Source organism: Plectropomus leopardus, chromosome 8 (genome assembly GCF_008729295.1).
Source record: "Plectropomus leopardus isolate mb chromosome 8, YSFRI_Pleo_2.0, whole genome shotgun sequence".
Taxonomy (NCBI): Eukaryota; Metazoa; Chordata; class Actinopteri; order Perciformes; family Serranidae; genus Plectropomus; species Plectropomus leopardus.
Window position 1 is genome coordinate 27,809,054 of NC_056470.1, and position 20,480 is coordinate 27,829,533.

The 20,480-nt window shown below is 43.9% G+C and overlaps 1 protein-coding gene across 1 annotated transcript in view; it reads left to right on the forward strand.

Moving 5' to 3' along the window:
• Positions 1 to 20,480, forward strand: part of camta1a (calmodulin binding transcription activator 1a) — a 393,330-nt gene that overhangs the window by 158,781 nt on the left and 214,069 nt on the right. The window contains exon 4 of the mRNA XM_042492229.1: positions 13,298 to 13,365. Coding sequence (XP_042348163.1) covers positions 13,298 to 13,365 — 68 coding nt within the window. The remainder of the gene's footprint in view (positions 1 to 13,297; positions 13,366 to 20,480) is intronic.

Here is a 20,480-nt window from a genome sequence, read left to right on the forward strand (position 1 = left end):
ACAAGATTAAAAAATGAGACAGATTTAAAGTATTTTACCAAATGGGTATTTGTGCAGGTAAAAGCATTATGACAGCTCACAAAGGTGCAGCAGCTGATGGAGTGCTTTGTTTCTGCCCAAACGTCACTGGGTGAAGAAAAAATGGTACACTGAAAAATCTGACAATTTGATGTGCCTTATAATACCTTGGAAACTGATTGCATAGAAAAAGGAAAGTGCATATAACTATTGATCTCAATTTATGTTTTCTTTATATGTAATTGTTAAGTTTACTTTACGTTTAGTTGTATTTACTTTTATTTAAATGACCCTGTTCTTAGCAACCTCAGTAAACCAGGTTAGTCTGGCTTAACTTGAACATCACAAAAAGATTTTTGCCAATGAAGAATATCTGCGAGTTCTGGTTTCTTAACATATTTAAGAATATACGTTATTGACTAGTTTGCAACCAGCAGAATGCAGATATATTGTATACTTGGCTCAATGAAGTTGTTAAATTTTAGAAAGTTTGATTTAATTAAACTTGTCACTTTTAAGTTGCAACAACTTCACAAAATTAAGTAGATATAAGTAAAAAATTAAGTAAACTTTACAATTAGATATAAAGTAAACATAAATTAGGGTTAATAGTTATATTTACTTACATTACTCAAATCAACGTGTTATATATGTTGATATGTGTATATACTTTCTTATTTATTTATTTTCTCTCTAGTTCAATTAGTTGTGATTGAATTATGTTTCTATGCGTTGACTTGTACACAGCACACCATTGTTTTTTTTTTAATTTGGGGTTTTATCCTGAATATATAGCCATATGTATCATTTACTTGATGTACACGTTTATCTATTTTCGTTTATTTTGATTTATTCAAAGTCAAAATGTGAATGGATTTCAACATACATAATGTTTATGTGACTGCAAAACTGAATGGATGAGCTATGTAAATCTAATTTCTGTTATGGCACTTCCATATGAATTGCTGCATCTGAATTTATAAAAAAAAAAAAAAATGGTCACAAAAAAAAGTAAAATCAACTTGCCAGATTTTACAGTGTGTGGCAAAGACAGTTGTCTCAGAGCATCTCTTGAACACCTGCCTGGAAAGCCACCGGGATAACACCTCATTCAATGGGTGCCTGTGAGCTGTAGCAGCTCAGGGCTTTTTGGAGATAGAAGTGATGCCTTGGGCCTTTTGTTCAACTCTGACATGGCTGTTCGGACACCTTTGTTCTGGAAGGAGAGGCCCATTCACAGCGTGCCCGGGGAACAAATTGAATCTGGTTGACAATTAATAGCCGTGCGGCATGTTTAATTAAGAGCATGTAGCCAGCGAGCGACGTGAGGGAGATAAACAGAGGAGAGCTGCACAGAGCCAGACTGGGCTCACAAAGGAGCAGGCCATTGGAGCGTCTGGCTGATCGATTCCCCACCGTCTGCAGAGAGCAGCCTTCACAAAGAGCAGCCTGCGCCTCCCCTCTCAACGGGCCAAACTTTTAGAGGGGAGAGATGTGAGACTGATAATGCACACAAGGCAGATGGGAGTATGCAGATAGAGGCAGAAAAGTTGAGGAAAAGTTAGCTCAGTAGGGGGAAAAAGTGCAAGTGAAACCTATACAGCTGCACGGACGCACTTCAGTAGCTCTGGTTTGGTGAAAATGACCTTGAACATGATGATTATTGGTGTTGAGTGGTCATTGACTGTAGCTCATGTGGATGGTTAGTGTTACATAGATGTCTGGTGTTGGGGTCTGCTGTTGGGAGACTAAAACATGCATGCCGGCAAGCGGGTTTGACTCTCGGTGCCTGTGACCTTCACAGTCCCACATTCCCGTTATTGTAACATGAACACAAAGCGGCAGAGAGCCAGCAGAGAGAGAGAGAGAGAGAGAGAGAGAGAGAGAGAGAGAGAGAGAGAGAGAGCACTTGACAGCTTGTCTGATAGCCCAAACAATACCAGCCATGGCCAGGCGGTGCTCTGGACACACACATGCACTCACACCCACTTCAATTAAAGAGAGCCCTCCTCCAGAACTAACAATCACATCAGTCAGTGTGATGGCAGGAGCTGAGAGGAGATAAAATGAGAGCAGTTCATGTGAGGATTTGACTGATACTGTATGTGCGCCGGCATTTAGAGTCCGTGTTTGTATGTGTGTTCTGCCCGGACACGTGTGTGCTGACAGGCATACAGAGAGATGACAGGAACAGAAAAGGGAGTTGCATGTAAGAATTAAAAGTGTGTGTGTGTGTGCGTGTGTGTGTGTGTGTGTGTGTGTGTGGTGTTCAGACTGTGTACAGGAAGTAGCAATAGAGGATAAAAGCATGAGTCTGACAGACAAAAGGGTGATCCTTTCATGCTGACGAGTAGTTGGGGAGAAAAAAGAGTTTCTGCCGGCTAATTGGCCTGAGCTGGAGATCTGGCCATCCCTTTGGTGAATTTTCAGGCTTGTCTTGTCTTCATGTCTTTTCTCCACGTCTCTAGAGCAGAGTGTGTCGCCCTCTGCGGATGGACAGGACAGTGTGGGCTCAATATTTCATCCTGTTTCTCTCTCCGACATGCACTGTAGTCGATTAAAGACATAACATTTTGCCCTTTAACACATAATCTGCCTCTTCTTCAATCTGTTTCTTTGCCTCTCTCTCTCTCCTCCACCTCCTCCTCCTCCTCCTCCTCCTCTTCCCTCTGCCTTGCCTCGTCTCTTCCTGCCTTTTACATGGTGAGCGGGCTTCTTTTTGTGTGTCACAATTTGTTCTCCTGTCAGAACACTCTGCATTTTCTATCGCTATAGCCGCATATTGAAAACAGGCTGAACCAAAACACTATAAACTTTACATAACCCCACATATTCTCAGCACAGCATGCTACTTATGCAAGCACACACACGCGCATATTTGCACCACATGCTCATGAGGCGCACGTGCATGACGGCGTGAGCATAGACGGCTGCAATTTTCTAGGAAGACCTCTAGGTGGTTCTGGGGTGTGTCTCGGATTGAAAGTTAGAAATTGGTTTCATGCAAGGGTGCCCCAGTCATTTGGCTGCACTGAATAGGGGAATTCAGGGGATAATGCAGGCATTAATTGATTCTGGAGCCTGAAATAAATAGGCTTTCAGACTCACATGAGACAGAACTCTGCTCATTTGTGCCGTTCGAGGAAGACGGGGGAGCCTCTTCTCCCCGTTCTCTTTTGGATGGGTCCAGCAGGAGCCTTAAAATGAAGGTTGACATCAGTTGATTGATATGAAGTGAATGGTGACCTTCTAGATTCATCTGTCACTTCGTTTATGCATAATACCATCGCTCCTTGACTTTTGGGAGAATTTTGGTGATATTTGAGGATATAGTGCTTAGATTCTTACAATGTCTCCACAGAGAAATCACACCTCAATTATATTTAGATGACATTTAATGCCCTCTCAGTGGATTTTCACCGCAATATCTTTCTAACACAAAGCATAAGAAAGCAACAAATGTAGCATTTATGTCTACAGTCTATATCAAATTGTGAAATTACATTTGGAGTCAAACAGACCTGGCGGCTGTTGGGGGCACAATATGAAATGGCACTTTCAATATCTGCTGTCTACCAAAACAAGAGCATCTGTCAAATAGAAGACATACTGTAAAGAATTAGAGAGAAAAGAGAACCACCTCCTCTTTTAAGTTTTACTGCACCTGCAGTTTTTTCCCCATCTTTTGGTGGACAGAAGTTGGGTTTTGAGGGGGAGAAAAGTTCACCAGCAGAGTGGGGTAACAGCCTGGAGTCTCGGCAGTGGGGCTGGGGTAAGGTCAGCGTCATGGAGGCTCCGCCACTCTCCGTTCTCCTTGGTTGGGCTGTCAGCAGGGGGGAACAGACATCCTGCTGCATAGATGATGAAGAGGACGTGCAGCGTGGACGCCAGAGGTCAGACAGCCACGGGGCGCCAGGAAGTGAACCTGGCCGCTTCCCGCCGTGCACCTCAATGCATCCGCGTGCGTGCACGTCCACACTTTTATTTGCCCTGTTTACTAATGTAGTGCTCCATGTTTCCGCCGAGCCTCCAACACATCTTAAAGTCTTGCCAGAAGTTAGAGCCCGAGGGAAGGAGAGATAGAAGAAGAGAGAGGTGTAAAAGAATCATTACACAAGAAGACACATCTCTCAAGGGTACAGCAGTAGGCGGTCCCATATGGGCTTTAGATCAGCAGGCACATACACATCCATGGCAACAACCACAGGGTCACAATGCTGCCTAATTATGGCTGACAAAGATGGATGTATTTCATCTCAGTCAACTTTATGTCCAATTCTCATTCAGTGTGTCCCCAACACACCACATGCTCTAGAACATTCCCACATAAACCTTTCTTGCGAGTCCTCCAGGTTTTTCATGCTCGGTTGTACACCAATCTCACCGCGTTCCTCCCTCTCTCATCTTTTCTGTCTTTGCTGCTGCTTCTCTGCTATCTCTCCTGTTCTCTCCTAACATAGACACTCGTAAATTACCATACAAATGCATAGAAATCCAGGACGTGCAGGCACAGGTCTGTTGTTACAGTGTGGGAGGCAGCGGCTGACCATTGTAGTCCTTCAAGGCCAAATAATTACATCCTCTCAACGAACATCCAAGACAGCAGCCATGGCACCAAAGCCCAAACAATCCTGCTTCATGCCAGCTCCCTCTTCCTGGTCTCTCTCTCTTTCTGTCTGCCCTGTTTTTCTTCAGCATACGGCTGCAGCTTCTCATCCCCAGGCAGAAGGTACAGGGACAGAAATAGAGTAATCTGCCTCCTCACACAATAGAAAAAACAATAACAATGAGACTATTGAGGTGATTTTGTAGGTATCTATATTAGATGTAAGATAGTTAAATCATATATTTACTTTTTAATGTCTCTGTGTTGGTGATAGCCATGGCTGGAAGCATTAGGTTTTCGGATTGTCCATCCGTTCATCCCATCCTCGTGCCCTCAAGAACACCTTGAGGGTACTTATTCAAATGTTGCACAAACATAACTGTGACTCAACAATGAACTGATTAGTTTGGTGGTCAAAGGTCAAGGTCAGTGTGAACTTGCCTGTCTCATTCTTGTGAATGAGATATCTCAAAAACACAGTGAGGGAATTTCGGCAAATTTGGCACAAACGTTCACTTGAGTTAAATGAGCTGATTAGATTTTGGTGGTCAAAGATCAAGGTCACTGTGACCTTGTATCTGTCTCATACGCTTAAGAACAGCTTGAGGGAATTTCTTCATTGTTGTATAGATCTTCTCTGCTGCTGTGGGTAAAATGTGCATGAAGCATCCATGTTTTCATAGACATGGATGTAAACTTGAAGTACGACTTGACTGGTTTGTGGAGACATACAACATTTTATCACAATAATGTACAGTTTATTAGCAGAATTCATTTCTGAGGTCTTCATTAGACCCACTAGTGGGGCTCCACTGTAGCTGGCCCAGCAGAGCAGTGGGAATCAAAACAGGGAAAGAATAGATAATATCTTCTCTATGATTATGATATGAGTTACATTATAACTGCTTATTTTGTAAATTATGTCTTTGGTGAATTGGTCTTACAATTTAGGAATATTAATTAATATGTATTTATTTCTCTCTCAGAGTCTCCCCATGTCCCTCAAAAAGCATGACTTCTTTTTTAGCCAGTGGTTAATGCAGTTAATTGATAAAACTACTGTAGCTAATCCTAATTAAGTAACTTTTTCTTCTGCTGCTGTAGTGCTGCTGTCTTTCTCTAATTGGAGTTGTAGTATTGTGCCTGGTTCTCGATTTTAATTGTTTTTCCAATTGACTATTTCTTAAAGCTGACAAACTTTAAGATTCATAGAATAGGCCTGCTGCACTTGACAAGCTGGCTGCTTAATTGGTTGCTGAACACTTGTTCTTTCTTTACAATACACAGATGTGTGACACATGTTGAGCCACACAAACCCACTGAAATAGCTGCAATGCACTATGGCATAGATTCAACACCTCTGAAAACAACATTGTAGGGATGAAACACAATTCCTCCAAAAAGATATTCCTTAATTTGGAGTTTTAGAGATGGCCTTTTCCCCATGCATAAAATTATATTTATAAAGGAATAATGTGCGGTGAGAAGATGCGCATCTCACAAAGACTTATTTATAATTGATGATTTTCAACATTTTTTTTACTACTTTTGAGCCATCATCTCCCTGTTAATGATTTTTTTTCAATCCTGACTTTTGTTTTTAAAGCAAGTTTCAACATGAATGCTATACAAGTGAATCATGGATCATCCTTCTTACATTTAATCATAATAATGGTTGAGATTTTACCACAATGATGGTTTTCAGAAACATGATGAATTAGTGGTAAGGACGCTACAAATTTCCACAGCCGTGCATAATGAAAGCTGCTCACTTGGACATCCTCCTGATGCAACGCAGTCGGTGAAACTGCACTTCTTTGCCGTATTTCTCATTGACGAGTGATGAATGGTGGAGGGGGCACAAGTATGGATGTGTATATTTAAGGGGATTTGTACTTCCATTCATGGAGCACTGTAGGTGTGGAAATTAGGCTTGTGCACATGGTTCCAAAATGAGTGAGATTTATAAAACAGAAACATGCGTATGTGCATCTCTATAAATCTGATGAAAAGAATACATATGCACATATCTGTCTCTGTGCATACACAGTTATTGTCATAAATTTACACAGAGCTTTATGCATCTGGCCCGTGGGGACTATGCCGGCTGCACAACATGATTTAAGTGATTTTTATACTCATCAAACCATTCAGTGACCTCTTGTGCCTTATATGGAAACATCTGCATCCATACTGATTTCACCTTTGACTTGTCACCCCTATAGAAATCCAGTTGTCTTGTGTGTGTGTGTGTGTGTGTGTGTGTGTGTGTGTGTGTGTGTGTGTGTGTGCGTGTGTGTGTGTGTGTGTGTGAACATGAACTTGCACAAGAGCTCTGTTGTATGCACAGCAATAATTTTTCATATTGTTGCATTGATAAATTAAACTTAGTGGGTATGGCCCATTGTTGAAATTCCACCCCATCTGGAGCAAGACCCCTCCTTTGCCACTGTTCTCCCTTATTGCTAAGTCTTCTGTTTGTATAAAAGTGTATAGAAGTGATATAGTAAACAAAAAGGAGAGTGCTGGCGGAGCAGCTGCTGTGGGTAACATTGATTGTGGGAGCAGGGAGGCGTGCAGCGTCGAGGCGCGTGAGGAGGCTCCCCAAGAGAATGCCTCCCTTTTTCAGAACAGTCTTATGACCAGCATGCCAAGCAGAAATGTGAAGACAGGCATTGACCAACTACTGGAAAACATCTAAGCTATCCAGGATCAATGTGAGATTGATCCCAGAACTATGTATAATGTAGGGCAGTGGATGGCTCGTCTCGCTCTCCTCACCTCCTGTATGGAAACAGACGGCCAAACTAAAGGAGCTGAGGAGGTACAGAGCGAGCTAGATAGGAGAGCAAAATATCTCAAGGTGTGTTTTAAACATGTGATAAGGCCTTTGTGTTGAAGGTGAGCATGTGTGCGGAGCAATGTGGTGCATTTCTGGTTTGTTCGGCCGTGATGCTGCACTTTCTGTTTTTGAATCGATCAGCTGCCAAAACACACGTTGGTTTGTGCTGTCTGATAAAGTAGAGAAGAACAACTCTGTTGCTGCTTCACAGTGGAGCAACTGAGTGGACACAGTGTGACTTCCACCCCTCCCTTTATGCACGGGCCATCCCTGGGAAGCCCATGCAGGTCCTAATGAGCAGTATGCTGGAGAGGGCATCTTTTTAACCCCAGCACAGGGACTCATAGAACAGCCTCACTCCTCTTCAACAGATGCCAAGTGCAGCTGTCAACAGCTCCAGACTCTATTGTTGCTTACTTTCACTTTCTCAACTCTCTCACTCTCCTATGTCTCTGTTTCGGTCTCACCCGTCTGCCTCTTCCTCTGTCCGGACAGATAGTAGATCCACTGCATCCTATTATGAGCTGTGCTCAGACAATCTTAAAGGCTAGCCAGAGGTTACAGCTTGCTAAAATAGATTCACTCTACCTCACTACTTTCCCCCAGCTTAAAAGAGTAATATGGCCATATGAGATTACATAGATACAGTGTGTGATACATTATTGCTAGTGCATTAAGAATTCATGAAGTATAAACAAAAAAAAAAGGCCCAAAATGATTCAGCAAAGGCGCTTTTGCTTGCAGAATCGAACCGAAGCGCTCTTTTTTAATCACCATACCTTCACGCTTCTCCTGTTTTAAATGCATTTATCATTGTCATGGGAAAAAAAACTTTAAACTTTGTTCCTCCTCTCTCCTTTTTGATTATCCTCTCCCCTTTTCAGTAACTCTCCCACCCATCCCTTTCTTCAGTGCCAGTCTCTATCTTTTCTGTGTCTAATTGCATTTGAATTTTTTCTGGTGTAATCTCGTGATAGCCTGGAGTTTCAGCAAACCCTGCCACCTCCCCCAACCCCCCCCTCAAATCCCCGCCAGTCCATTTGTGCCTGGCTCTGGGCAGGTTGGTTTCCTGGGCTGCCCTGGAGGAAATATCAGATGACCTGGCACTCACACAGCAAAACCCAGGTCATCAGGGAGGGCTCCTCTCACCGTATCCATCCCTCGGCACCCCTCTCATCCACTTCCTGCTTTCAAGTGCAGGGCAAGGTCAAAGCTTTGAGGATGCATTCCCCAGACTTCACCACGAGGCAGGCTGGAGGCGCTGTACACTCCTCTCCTTCCAGACTCCATCTATTCTTTCTCATCTTCCTGCTCTCTCATATTCATTTCATTAGCTCGAGCTTTTACTGCAATCAATACTGTTGCTAAACTTAGTTTTTCTAATACAGCTATTCATCAAGTGCCTTTTCATTAGTGTCACTAGAGCACCAGTGTAACTGGAATAATACTGTAATGGACAAACATAATTGTTGAATCCTTTTTTGGGGTGATGAAGACTGGTTTTAAACGGTTGAGCTCACAGAGAATGAGTCCATGTTTTTATATAATGAATCGAGTAAATTTCGGGTTTTAAAAACTGGGATTCACAGACAATGATGTAACTGTGTATTTTAATGTAGGGGTGGCACAGAAGGGAATGTGCTCTGGGGGTTTTGTCTTCTCAGCTCTGCTCTGTTCCTACCTCTCGTTTTCTGTCAACTCAAATGCGCTGCGGATGCAGAAGGAGAGGAGAGACATTATGGATGGTGTTTAGAGACAGGTGTCTGATGCGTCCTGAGATAATGCCAAAAGACTCCTATCTCTCCTTCTAATGGAACAGCGACAGTTGTTTCAAGTGATCAGGTCTGTCATCCAAATGCTAGAGCGTCGGTCCTCTCAACGCCTCTCTTTTCTCCCATAAATCAAAGTTGCGAGCGAGAGAGGGAATCAGAGGGAACGGCAAAACAATCTAGCCTCGGGTCATCCCGGGACAGTGAATCCACTGCAGAATATCTCCATCAAACACCGGCTTCACGTTTGACTGACTTTTGTGCCATAAGAAAGGGTGAGGGCTCTAATGAAATCCATCTGATCAGGTCTAAAAACAGTTGCTCCTGAAAATTGTCATTATAACTAACTCAGAGACAATCAAAATATGGGATGAGTCAAATGGTGTTTATTTTCCAAGAGTTTACCGCTCCTGCTCCCTCATCCGCCTTCCTTGGTGCAAAGAAGTGAAATGGAATGAATATGTTAGTGTCATCTCCAATTTCAAATAGGTAGACATTTCAAAAGCTGATTCTCTCTGGAGAAAATATTGTACCTCTAGAGTGAAAATATCATCTGAAAGGCGAGACAGTAAAAGCCAGTCATCTCAAAATGAAAATTTTCTTATGGTGGCTTTCCTTTTCACCTCAGCGGTTATGGGAAAGGGAGGGGGAAAAAAATGAGAGTGAGTGAGAGTCAGATTGGAGAAGGTGTGCAGAGGCTATGAGAAAAGAGAGTGGGGAGACACACTGATGAGTACAGGAGTGACACCTCCTGAAGAGCATGTTAATAACGTGCCAGGCCCAGGCAGGTAACCAGTAATCAGGCCCTCTGATTTCAACACAGAAGACAGAAACACTAACACTCTCGCCTCTCCATCTCCATCAGCCCCTGAAACTGCTAGACTGCTCCGTCATGTTCCGGGGCGGCCCCCTGTGCTAACAGTGTGTCGCAGCTTTTACAGAGACAAAAGAAACAAATGAGATGGCTGGGTTACAACAAACAGCTCCGGGTTGTTCTTTCCCCTGGAAAATGAAAGGCCCCCTTTTTTCGCAACCACCGTGTCAATTAGAGGAGGTATTGCTCATACTCACTCTCTGGTTCACTGGTAGCTCGCACTGATTGTTATTTATTTAGATCAGGCTTGGAAAGGAGTTTGCCTCAATTTGTGCAGAATACAGATCTTACCGGTACAGTGTATTTCAGCTGCACCTGGAGATAAAACCCTAGCTAAGATCGTGTCAGCGGGGAGGCTGAGGCATAAAGGAAGGAAGTACAAACAGCCTTCCACGAGCAGGATTCTGACCTCGGAGGTAGAGTTGCTGTGTGTACAGAGGGCCTCTTCTGAATATTTCCCCAGCGACGGAGAGCAGGCCAGAGGCACTGAGGTCAGCAGATAGAGTCCAGAGCCCATTGACAGCTGCTGGTTTGACTTTGATGCACCATCAGTGTTCAGCACACCGCTTGCCCGCTTCCCCCCTCTCACACTAACCCGCAAGCGTGTTTGTTCAACCTTAACGCACGCTAGCCTCTCATTATGCCGCCCATGCAAACTTTGTCTCTTTGCAGCTGTTTAATGGCTGCACGTCTGTTTTTGTTTGTTTCCTCACCATAAGATTATTGCACCTTTATGGTTGGTCGGGGGGTTGGAATAATCCCTGGCATCTGTTCAGAGAGGGAGGGGTGCGCAAAGAGCCAGAGGTAGAGGCTCACTCCTTTTTTTTTTTTTTTTTTAAATACGAGACCATGCGGCCCCCTATTTCATCCCCTGCCACCGAGGCTGGGGCTGTGGTTGGTTTTTAAAGACAAGAGTGATGGAAGGGGCGATGTGCTAACAGGCACAGAGGTCACTGAAGGAGCTTCCCGCTGCCGTTTATCCCTCCCAAAATGAGCACAGAATAGCAGGGATTAATCTAATCACTGCCGTGTTAGTCTAATTTACTTACAAATGTATGCAGAGAAGTAACTTTATCGTGACCCTAGTAGTGAAGCCTTATTTTTTCTTTGCCTGTGAACATTGTAATTGTTGTTGGCACTGCTAACATTACACTTTCTGTACAGGACAAGATTTTGTGCTCTTTTCATCAACAAGGTTGTAGCTATTGTTAGACTTTTCATCGCGTTATTGTTTTTTTTTTCTGTCATACAGCAGAAGTTATAAAGGAGAAGAGCAGCCCTGAGCTGCTCTTGACAGCCTCATCCTCCTTCCTATCTTTTTCTCAATTCAAGACTCCATCTTGTCATGGCTTTACTGCCTCCGGTCATTATGGCAGGAGAACAGGAAGTTAATCAACGCAGCATTATCTACCAGCCTGCACCTGGAGGCAAGGGTGCCAGTCACGCTACCGCCCCCACTCTGTCGGGACCCCCGCCAGCCTGGGAACCCCTCACACCGCAGCGCCCTGCAGCGTCCCTGTGGGCTATCGCCAACATGCTGTGTGTCTGTGCCAGGTCACACTTGTGACACAGCCTTGACGAGCCAATGGGAGCCTTCTTGCATAGTTTAGAGTGTGTGTGCATGCAGAAAGAAAAGGAAGGAAGGCACCGTTTTTGTGATCGCTTTGTGCTGTCTCACATTTTTTCTTGCTGCAGAGCAGTGATACTCAATTTACGGCCTGCGTGCCAAATCTGGCCCCCTCAGCCAGTTTTTAATTCATAATAGAAATAAAATGATTCACACTGAGAATTGCTCTCTTATTTTTAGTATACATAAAGTGTCAGAGTGCATAAAACATCATCAACATCCTGGGGCTTGTTTATCAAAAAAAGTGCCAGTGGAGGATCCTCCGCACCCCCCAACAGAGGTCCTACTATCTGTGAAATGTCCTAAACTCCTAGAAACATCATAAAATCCTATAGAAACATCCTAAAACCCTTGAAACATCCAAAAATTGAGAAATGTCTTAAAAACCGAGAAACATCCTAGAAATGTCCTTAAATCCTAGAAACGTCCTAAAAACCCTTAAACATGTACTGCGACTGGCCCCTTGTCCCCAGTCATTTTGCGAAAGTGGCCCCCAAGCAAAGCAAGTTAAGTATCTCTGCTGTACAGAAAGCTGTTTTAGGGGACGTTATTGCCCCACGTGGACAGGCAAAGTTACAACATAAAACCCCAGAGGAGGATTTTTTTTTCCAGATCAGACAAAACAATATTTGAACAACATATTCCCACTTAAAGGTTTGTTGACACTCCGACATGAGGGGAGATGCACATCCTTAGAAAAGATGATATTTTTGTGGAAGGTGGCAGCAGGTCCGTCCTTGTGTCTCGCTCTCTCTAACAGTCTGAGAAGCTGACAAATGTTCTTGCTGAAGAGTGAATTGCCGGCTGTCGCTAGTAATCATTAGGTTGTCCACCAGCATCCAAAGTGCTTTTATTTCTGCCCATTAGTTTGGTGAGAAAATGGCCGGGTATGGTCTGGCGTGTTCCCCCTTACACTCCGACTGATGCAGTAGGCAGGGCTAGCATGGGAAACATGAAAGTGTTTGAAGTATCTCTATTTATACCAGTGGCAGTTTGGGCTTTTTTACTTCAGTGTCTATAGCATCTCTTTGTACACAACTGACTCCAAAGGATCGACAGCCTTTTCTGAAGTAGCAGTACACACACATGTCAATATTGTGAGACTGGCGTGTAATTATTATTCAAAGGTTAAAGAGTGGATTGATCCATAGAGGAGTGTCAAGGGCAGATCAAAGGGATTTGGGGGAGGATCGGACCAAAAATGTTAAAAGCCGCTCACTCTCAAACACAGAGACATCAATCTTCCTGAGAGCACCTTGATGTCCTCGGAGGAGAACTTGATCAAAGCTTTCGTAACAAAGATGGTCTCCGAAGATGATCTGACCTCAGCTGCATTCCACTTCTGTCTTTCACTTTACTTTTACCAGCCTCCATTTACCTGCCTGAGCTCCCCGGTGCTGCCCCTGTTTCCGTCTTTCCCCATGTTTGTGCTGCTGGTTAGACTGTCTGAATATCAATGAAGCAGTCTCACCGATGTATTACAAACACAAGAGAACAGTGATTAAAGATGACATATCTAAGCCTCACTCTCTTCCTCTCTCCTCTCTTCTCTTTTTCACAGGAGATCGCAGCTTACTTGATAACATTTGAAAAGCATGAAGAATGGCTAACGACATCCCCTAAAACAAGGTAAGACAATTACACTTCTGCCCTCTTTTAAAACATAAGATTCATAGCCTTAAAAGTATTACATTCAGGGAGCTAAAAAAATTTCCATTTTTAGTTTTACATAATTTTCTCTTCAAGACCATTTCCCTTATGCACAGCTTGCAACCTCCTTCAAGTTCAGTGCAGGATGTTTAATATTACAGGCTGCTGATGGCTGTTCGGAAAAGTTTTGCAGATAAATTATAGAATATTAATATCGACTAATAATTGCCTTTTAGCAAACCAATTAACATAACATGCACTGGTGCAGCATCTACTTTGAATGGTATGTTAATGTGTTCCTATCTGTCTGCACATTCACCACTCCACTAATAACACCGTCGAACCTGGAGGTGTTTGTCTGGGGTCAGACGTTAACACCCACATGTGGAACAAAATGCCAAGAGCTACTGTTATATTTGAAATAGAATAAGGGTGCCAGCAATGCAGTTAATTTATTTTGTTAATGTATGCAGATACATATAGGGCCAATTTGCAAATGAAGAGCACATTCGCTGTGGCTTTTCAGCAAACACGGGAAATGTAATGTCAGCAAACGGATGGGGTTTGTGGCTGTGATGTAATTATATAATCTGTGTCGTATCATAATTAATAATGCATGCAGCTTTGTAATAACATTTCTCTACATTTGACACAAGTGGACAGCTCTTTGTTTGAATAGCTTTGGATAATCTCATCGTCAAGGACAGCTCTGGGATTGACACCCTTGGCCCTCTTTTGCACTGCCTCGAATTTTACTTTTCACCATTACAGCAAATGCAGGCACAATGTCCCCCTTTGCTAAAGTTTACATTTTAATGCATTCGGAATCAGCTCAATATATTAAACCTTTCTTTCTACTTTTTCTGCAAGCTGAACTGGCTATGCTGGCATTATTAGCAGTCCTCATCCATGTGTAAATGGACCCTGGGCTCACTGACATAGAACCCATTCCTCACATCCCTCTCCCCACCCCTCCTCTCTTCCGCTGCCTCGGAGGGACATTGATAATAGTTCTGCATAAAGACACTGCCAATTAGAATACGTTCTCTGGTGTAATTATGGAGCACAGGCCAAAAGAGCACTGAGCTCACCTGTTTTTTTTTTTTTCTTATATCAAGAATGTCCTCTTCTCTCAAACTCACCAAAAATGAAACCAATGTTAGGCATATTTCATGTGGCCTGCATAGTTAGTATTAGACTCATTTTCATTACTGAACATTCTGGTTCTGTTATCTTTGTGTAGTGTGGTAACTTACATTGCTGCTGGAAAGATGGTCTTTGTATAAAACTGGGCTCCCTGTGCAGAATACAGACAAAAATACTTGTAAAATTGGTGCCACATGACCGGAGAAAACGGAGAAAAAGGACTGTGGCATTTGCTTTGGCATATCTGTTACAAAACCTACAAATACCAGAATGCACTGCACTGCACCAGACCAATAAATGCTCTCGCTGGGTGACATAATGCAAGCTTGTCCATTTTGACACAGTTATGGGGCTGATCTGTCTTGACAGCATAATGCGAGCTAGTCTGTTTTGACACCATAATGGAGCTAGTCTGTTTTGACACAGTTATGCGAGCTTGTCCGTTTTGATACAGTGATCATTGTATTGGCTGGTAAAAAACTATATCAATTTATAGTTAAACAGTAAGCTTGATTTCTGTATTTTCAGCTTCCATTTTACAATACAGGAAATGGTATGGTGTCCACTTCTTGTTGACAAATTTGCATATTACTGCAAAATAGCGCACTAAAATATGTATCTAAAGACATTGTAGGGTTAAAATAGGGGATACAATAACAGACTTTTGCTTCATACTTGATAAACACTTCCTAGTTTAATTGTATGATGAAAGATCTGTCTGCGTTTGAGAGAGACAGAGAGGCAGGTCTCTCTTGATCCCCATATACTCGTTTATCCCTTTTCCACCGACATGGAACTGGTTCAATTACAGTTCCCCCACTTAATTTTGAACCATTCAGAGCATTTTGACCAAAAACAAATAGGTTCTGAACCTGATAAGTCATTTTTTATCTGGAACAAAATAGCAGGTATTCCTTGACCTGAAGTGCAAACCATGACAACATCAGTGGGCATGTCATATTCTAAGGGGTAGAAAGAGGGAATGGAGAAGGCAAGTGAGAAATCATCTAATGAAAAGGAGCATGCAGCAGTCTTGTCAGTAGTTGGGTCATGCTTGTTTTTTGTGTATAAACAGATATTTGTAGTAACAGAACAAAAGTTTGCAGGTAATCGATGTTATCCACAATTTTGCTACTATTGTTTACATCCGTTGTGCATTGTGTAGCACCTTCTGTTGATGACACATCCTTGATTACAGTGGGTCCATGCAAACCTGGTGGAAACATGGGCTGGTTTTCTAGATTACACCAAGAAACCAGAAACAACAGACAGAAACCAGTCCAAATACCAGAGTTAATTTGGTGAAAAGGGTTTTTTTTTTGTCAGGGTTGTGAGCAGACAAAAATGTGGAAGTTCAGTCTGTAGTTAAAGGAAAACCCCGTGAGCCAGTGAAAATCCTTGAGCTGAGACATGAGCACGGAGATCTGGGCGCTGGTAAGATGTAGGGAAGTGAACCGCAGTTCATTTACACATATTACCCACATTGTTTTGATACAAAGCCGGTTGGAAATCGGCAAAGTATTCCTTGAAGATAAAAATATTAAAGGGTTTAGTTTTTTTTTTTAAATACAGAGAGACTGTGAAGGGTGTTTTACAAATGTCAGAGCACTGGCATCCTCCAGCACAAGACTGCCTAAAAGTGACACTTGTGTGAGATGTGAGAGACTTTTGATCCAGTGACTTTCTAGTCAAATGGTCCTCAGGATGCTCGTGGTCACAGTCTGTCACTGCTGGCTGTCTGTTGTGGTCTCAGCTGCCAGTGTGCTCAGGGATTTCAACCCCATGTCATGTCTCAGTGCAGGTGCTGATATCTCAGCAAATGTGTCACCAGGGAGCAGCCCCTTGTGCGCACCTGCAGTTCACCTGACAACACAACAACACATCACATGTTTCAGAGGAGCCGTCGACACAGGGCGAGATGTGTGTGTTTACTGTATGTGTGTGTTTCTAGACAAGAGAGGCAGGAAGAGAGGTTGTGTAGTGTTTGTGTTTTCCCAGATGTCAGTGAAAGGGTACGGCGTAGTGATGGATGTTGGGGCCAGGAGAGGTTGGGGGAATGAAAGGGTGCCGTATATATGTGTGATTGATGGGAGATGATTGATGGCCCGCCTCTATATGAAAAGCTTTCTGCTCAAGGTCACGGGTGAAAGGTCAAACTCGGGACACCTGTGGTTAAGTGCTGCCTTATCATTTGTCATCACACATCTATTGGGCGAATGTGGGTGGGTGTGTGTGCATCTGATTGTGCTGTCTGTATGTCTGCGTGTGGGTTGACCCCTGTGGGGAATAGGCTAAGTAGGCTAATTCTCCCCCTGCCAGCGCCTGCAGACAGGGTCAGCGGGGCATGATGGGAGGCAGAGATAAGCAGCAGGGTCATACACGGAGAGGCACCGCACTGCATGGCTGCACCGCATGCGTGTAACAACTCTGACACATGCAGGTCGTAAACATGGGAGTGGGCCGCAGCCAGGGCTCAAGAAGCTGACGCTAGCTGTTTGACCAAGGTGACACGCGATGCAGGACATGCCCTGAATAGAGATGGCATCCTGTCAACACCAGGATGATGTGATGAAGTGGACCAATTACATACATGCACAGATGTGTTTTACTATGCACGTCAGCCAGGCCGGTACAGTAACAGTGCAGCCAGTGCTGTCTTTTGTTTGGGTCTGTTTCTGTTTGTTTATCGTTTTAAAATCTGAGGCGTGCCAGGGGAGAGCGGGGGAATGCTGAGTGATTGATGTGCCTAGCTCTAGTAATACACATTCCCTTTCAGATAGGAAGTGCAACAGTGCTTAAAATCAATACCAGTGTTCTCCCACTGACTGCTTGAACACCACTACAGCTAATTCAGGCCGCACCTGTCAGAGCCGGGGAAATCTTTCCCTACTTGGGCCTTACACTTTAATTTACACCCACAGCCTAGCTGGCTTCCATTTCCATTAAAGGGAGAGCCTGGCATTATGGCTTTAATGAAGGCCGCGGCCAGGCTGTGATTTAAGATGGCCGTTACCCCGCACCTTTACTCTGCAGGAGGGAACACACTTAAAGGGACAATTAGGATTTTTCCTCTCCTACATCGCTCCAGATAGCCATACTCATTCTTTCCATTTGCCTTTTTAAAGATGTGTCCATGATACTTCAGCTGATGTGGGAGGAGAATAAAAACAGAGGGAAGGGCATGGAAGCATTGTGCTTCCCAGTCTAGACAATAACGTTTGATTTGACCTCATCATAGTCGCTACATTGTGCTCCTGTTGAGAGCAGGCATTGTTGTCCATCATAAATGACACAAATGTCTCCTCGAGGGGCTTTTTCAGAGGTGTTTGTATGCTGACAGATGGAGAAACTATTGACTAGAGGGTGTCACAGATTGGTCAGCCCAAAGAGGTAATGGACACCTGTGTGTCGTATAGAGATGGCTCGTTATTTCTGAGCATCCACTAAATGGCACACGGTTTCGTGAGTGGAGCCGTCGCACACATTAGTGTTTCTTTTCTCTGCTGTTTGTTTTATAGGACTGGTTAACAGCAACCCATCTCAAAACACAACAGAGAGAGTGCTTCTACGCCTGTCACCCAGATCGCTCTGTCTCTGTCTCTGTGTGTGTTTATTTTTGTAATCTCCCGTCTTGCATAAAATGCAAACATACAGCAGACTTGTTATATCTGCTGGAGAGTTAAAGCTGTGGGCTATGTCATCCCTTTGCTTTTTATTTCAAGTTTGGAGCACACAAAATTTACACATGTGCTTACATGACCAGAACACACACACATTGTATATTGAAACTATCACACAATAAGCACCAGTCCTTGGAGGGCCCCGCAATGACACTGAACCTAGCCGCCCCCACGTCCCAGCGCAATAGCCCTCTCTCCTCCCACATTCACATCCACAGCAGCAGCAGCAGCAGCACTCCAAAATGAAACCGAGTCCCTTTAGACAGCTTCCAAAGACAATGCTTTTATTAAAACCTACAGCAGCGGCGCCACCCCAGAGGCGCGGGCACACCAACAACAGAGTCGAGCAGAACTGAGAGGCAGCCTGAAATCTACTAATGACTGTTTGTTTGCTATTGTGTATGGTGTTTGCTATTGTGTATGTGGCCTGTGAATTTGTGCAGTTTTGTGTGTGTGTGTGTGTGTACATGAGAAATAGATGGAGGGGATTGTGTTTTCGCATGTGTATACATACATAAATGTACTCTTGCGTACGCGTGACTGCGCATTTGAAAAGCGCATTGTGGGTGAACATATGCAGGCATTTATGAATGTATTGAGATGGCATGTGTGTGCATAATTACCAGTGAAACAGTGCAGATGTGTTTTGAATTCGAAATAGAGGCGCTTGTGTATACGATGTGTGTGTTTTCTCTTAGAGAGGTAGTATCTGGGTGAGTCTGCCACTGTGAATAAGACCTCCCTAGGCCTATGTGTAAACTCTGTTTCTGTCACCTAGTCTGGCACATGGTGTGAGGAAGTGCAGGGCTTTCTGTGTGTGTGTATGTGTGTTCGTATAAGTGGGGGTCGGGGCTGATGTGTAGGATGTGCCTGAGAAGGGCGTCTGATAGTGTTTGGTCCTAATGCTTTGTGGCACTCGTTGGCTGGCAGAGTTTCAGAGGAGAGTGGAAAAGGACAGGAACAGCAGGAGAGAGAGAGAGGGAGAGAGAGAGAGAGAGAGAGAGTGGGGGGGCACAAAGACAGAGGCACACAAACAGAAACAAAGGCATGCAAGATAAAGAGGTATCAGATAAGAACACATTGAAATGAAGACAGTGGGACATATGGCAGTGAATCAAGCTAGAGTTATGAAAAAAGCCAACATGTCAAGTAAATGTGAAGAGACTTTTTGGCGAGGTGAACTAGTGTGATCTCCATCTCTTCCCTCCGCTTGTCCTTCTTCTTCATGAGTAAAAGTTTAGTTTGTTGCATAGTGACACCTCTCCCTTGGCTGCCTCATCCTGTCGGGCCCTGGAGGACACTGTCCCACACTGCCTCCACCCAGTCAACAGCCCTGACAAGGACAGCCATGCCCACCTGGGGCCTCGCCGGGCTGGGTGAAATAAAGCCCACCGGGGAGAGCAGAGAGGACAGCAGTGAGGTGAACCTGGGGAGCATGAGGTAAGAGAGAAAGAAAGAGATAAAATGAAAAATAGCCATCGAAGGAGGGGTGAATATGATGGAGCGAGAGCAGTTTAGAAAATGGAAACATGTCGATAAGAGAAGCGAACGGACGAGATGGAGATGGGAGGAGTAGTGATGGATGGGGGTGAGGAGAAGAAGAGGTGGGGGGGGATTTACGCAAACAGACGAAAGAACGGGAGAGAGATGGAATAGAGGGGGATTGAGCTGACATAGGGCAAGGGAGAGAAAAAAGAGAAAAATAGAGTGGGTAAACAGCAGATAGAGATGGAGGGAGGTGAGCAATGGATTCAACTGACAGATAGAGAAAAGTCCTGTGGTTTTGGGGCATGGGAGGGAGAATGCAAACGGTCAATAGATTACAGCTAGTGCTGGGCCGAGTGCCTGGGCCTCAGACTCCAAGCCAACTTAATAGTGCCTCTTGTTTGTCTGTCCTCTAAAGTAATGCCCAAGCCGAGCCCAGGGAAGCAGCCTGAGCCTGAGGCTAGTGGAAATGGACAGGGGACTAGATATATGTTAGTTCTCATCCCAGCTGCTGTATATTACCCTGGCCAGCTTGCCCACCGGAGACTATTCAATAGAACATAGAACATCATCTAGCTTTATCGCCTTTATTCCCCCTACACTCACCAGGACTGCTGCTGAAGGCCAGGAAGGGCAGGACCAGCTCGAAGAATTAATCCTTTTTATTATGTGTCCTTTTTTTGTATGGTAATATACATTAAAGTGTAGGGCATGTTTTTACCGGTGCGACTGTGTAGGTTTTAAAGGTCTAGTGAGGTGATTCAGTGGTATCTAACAGAGAAA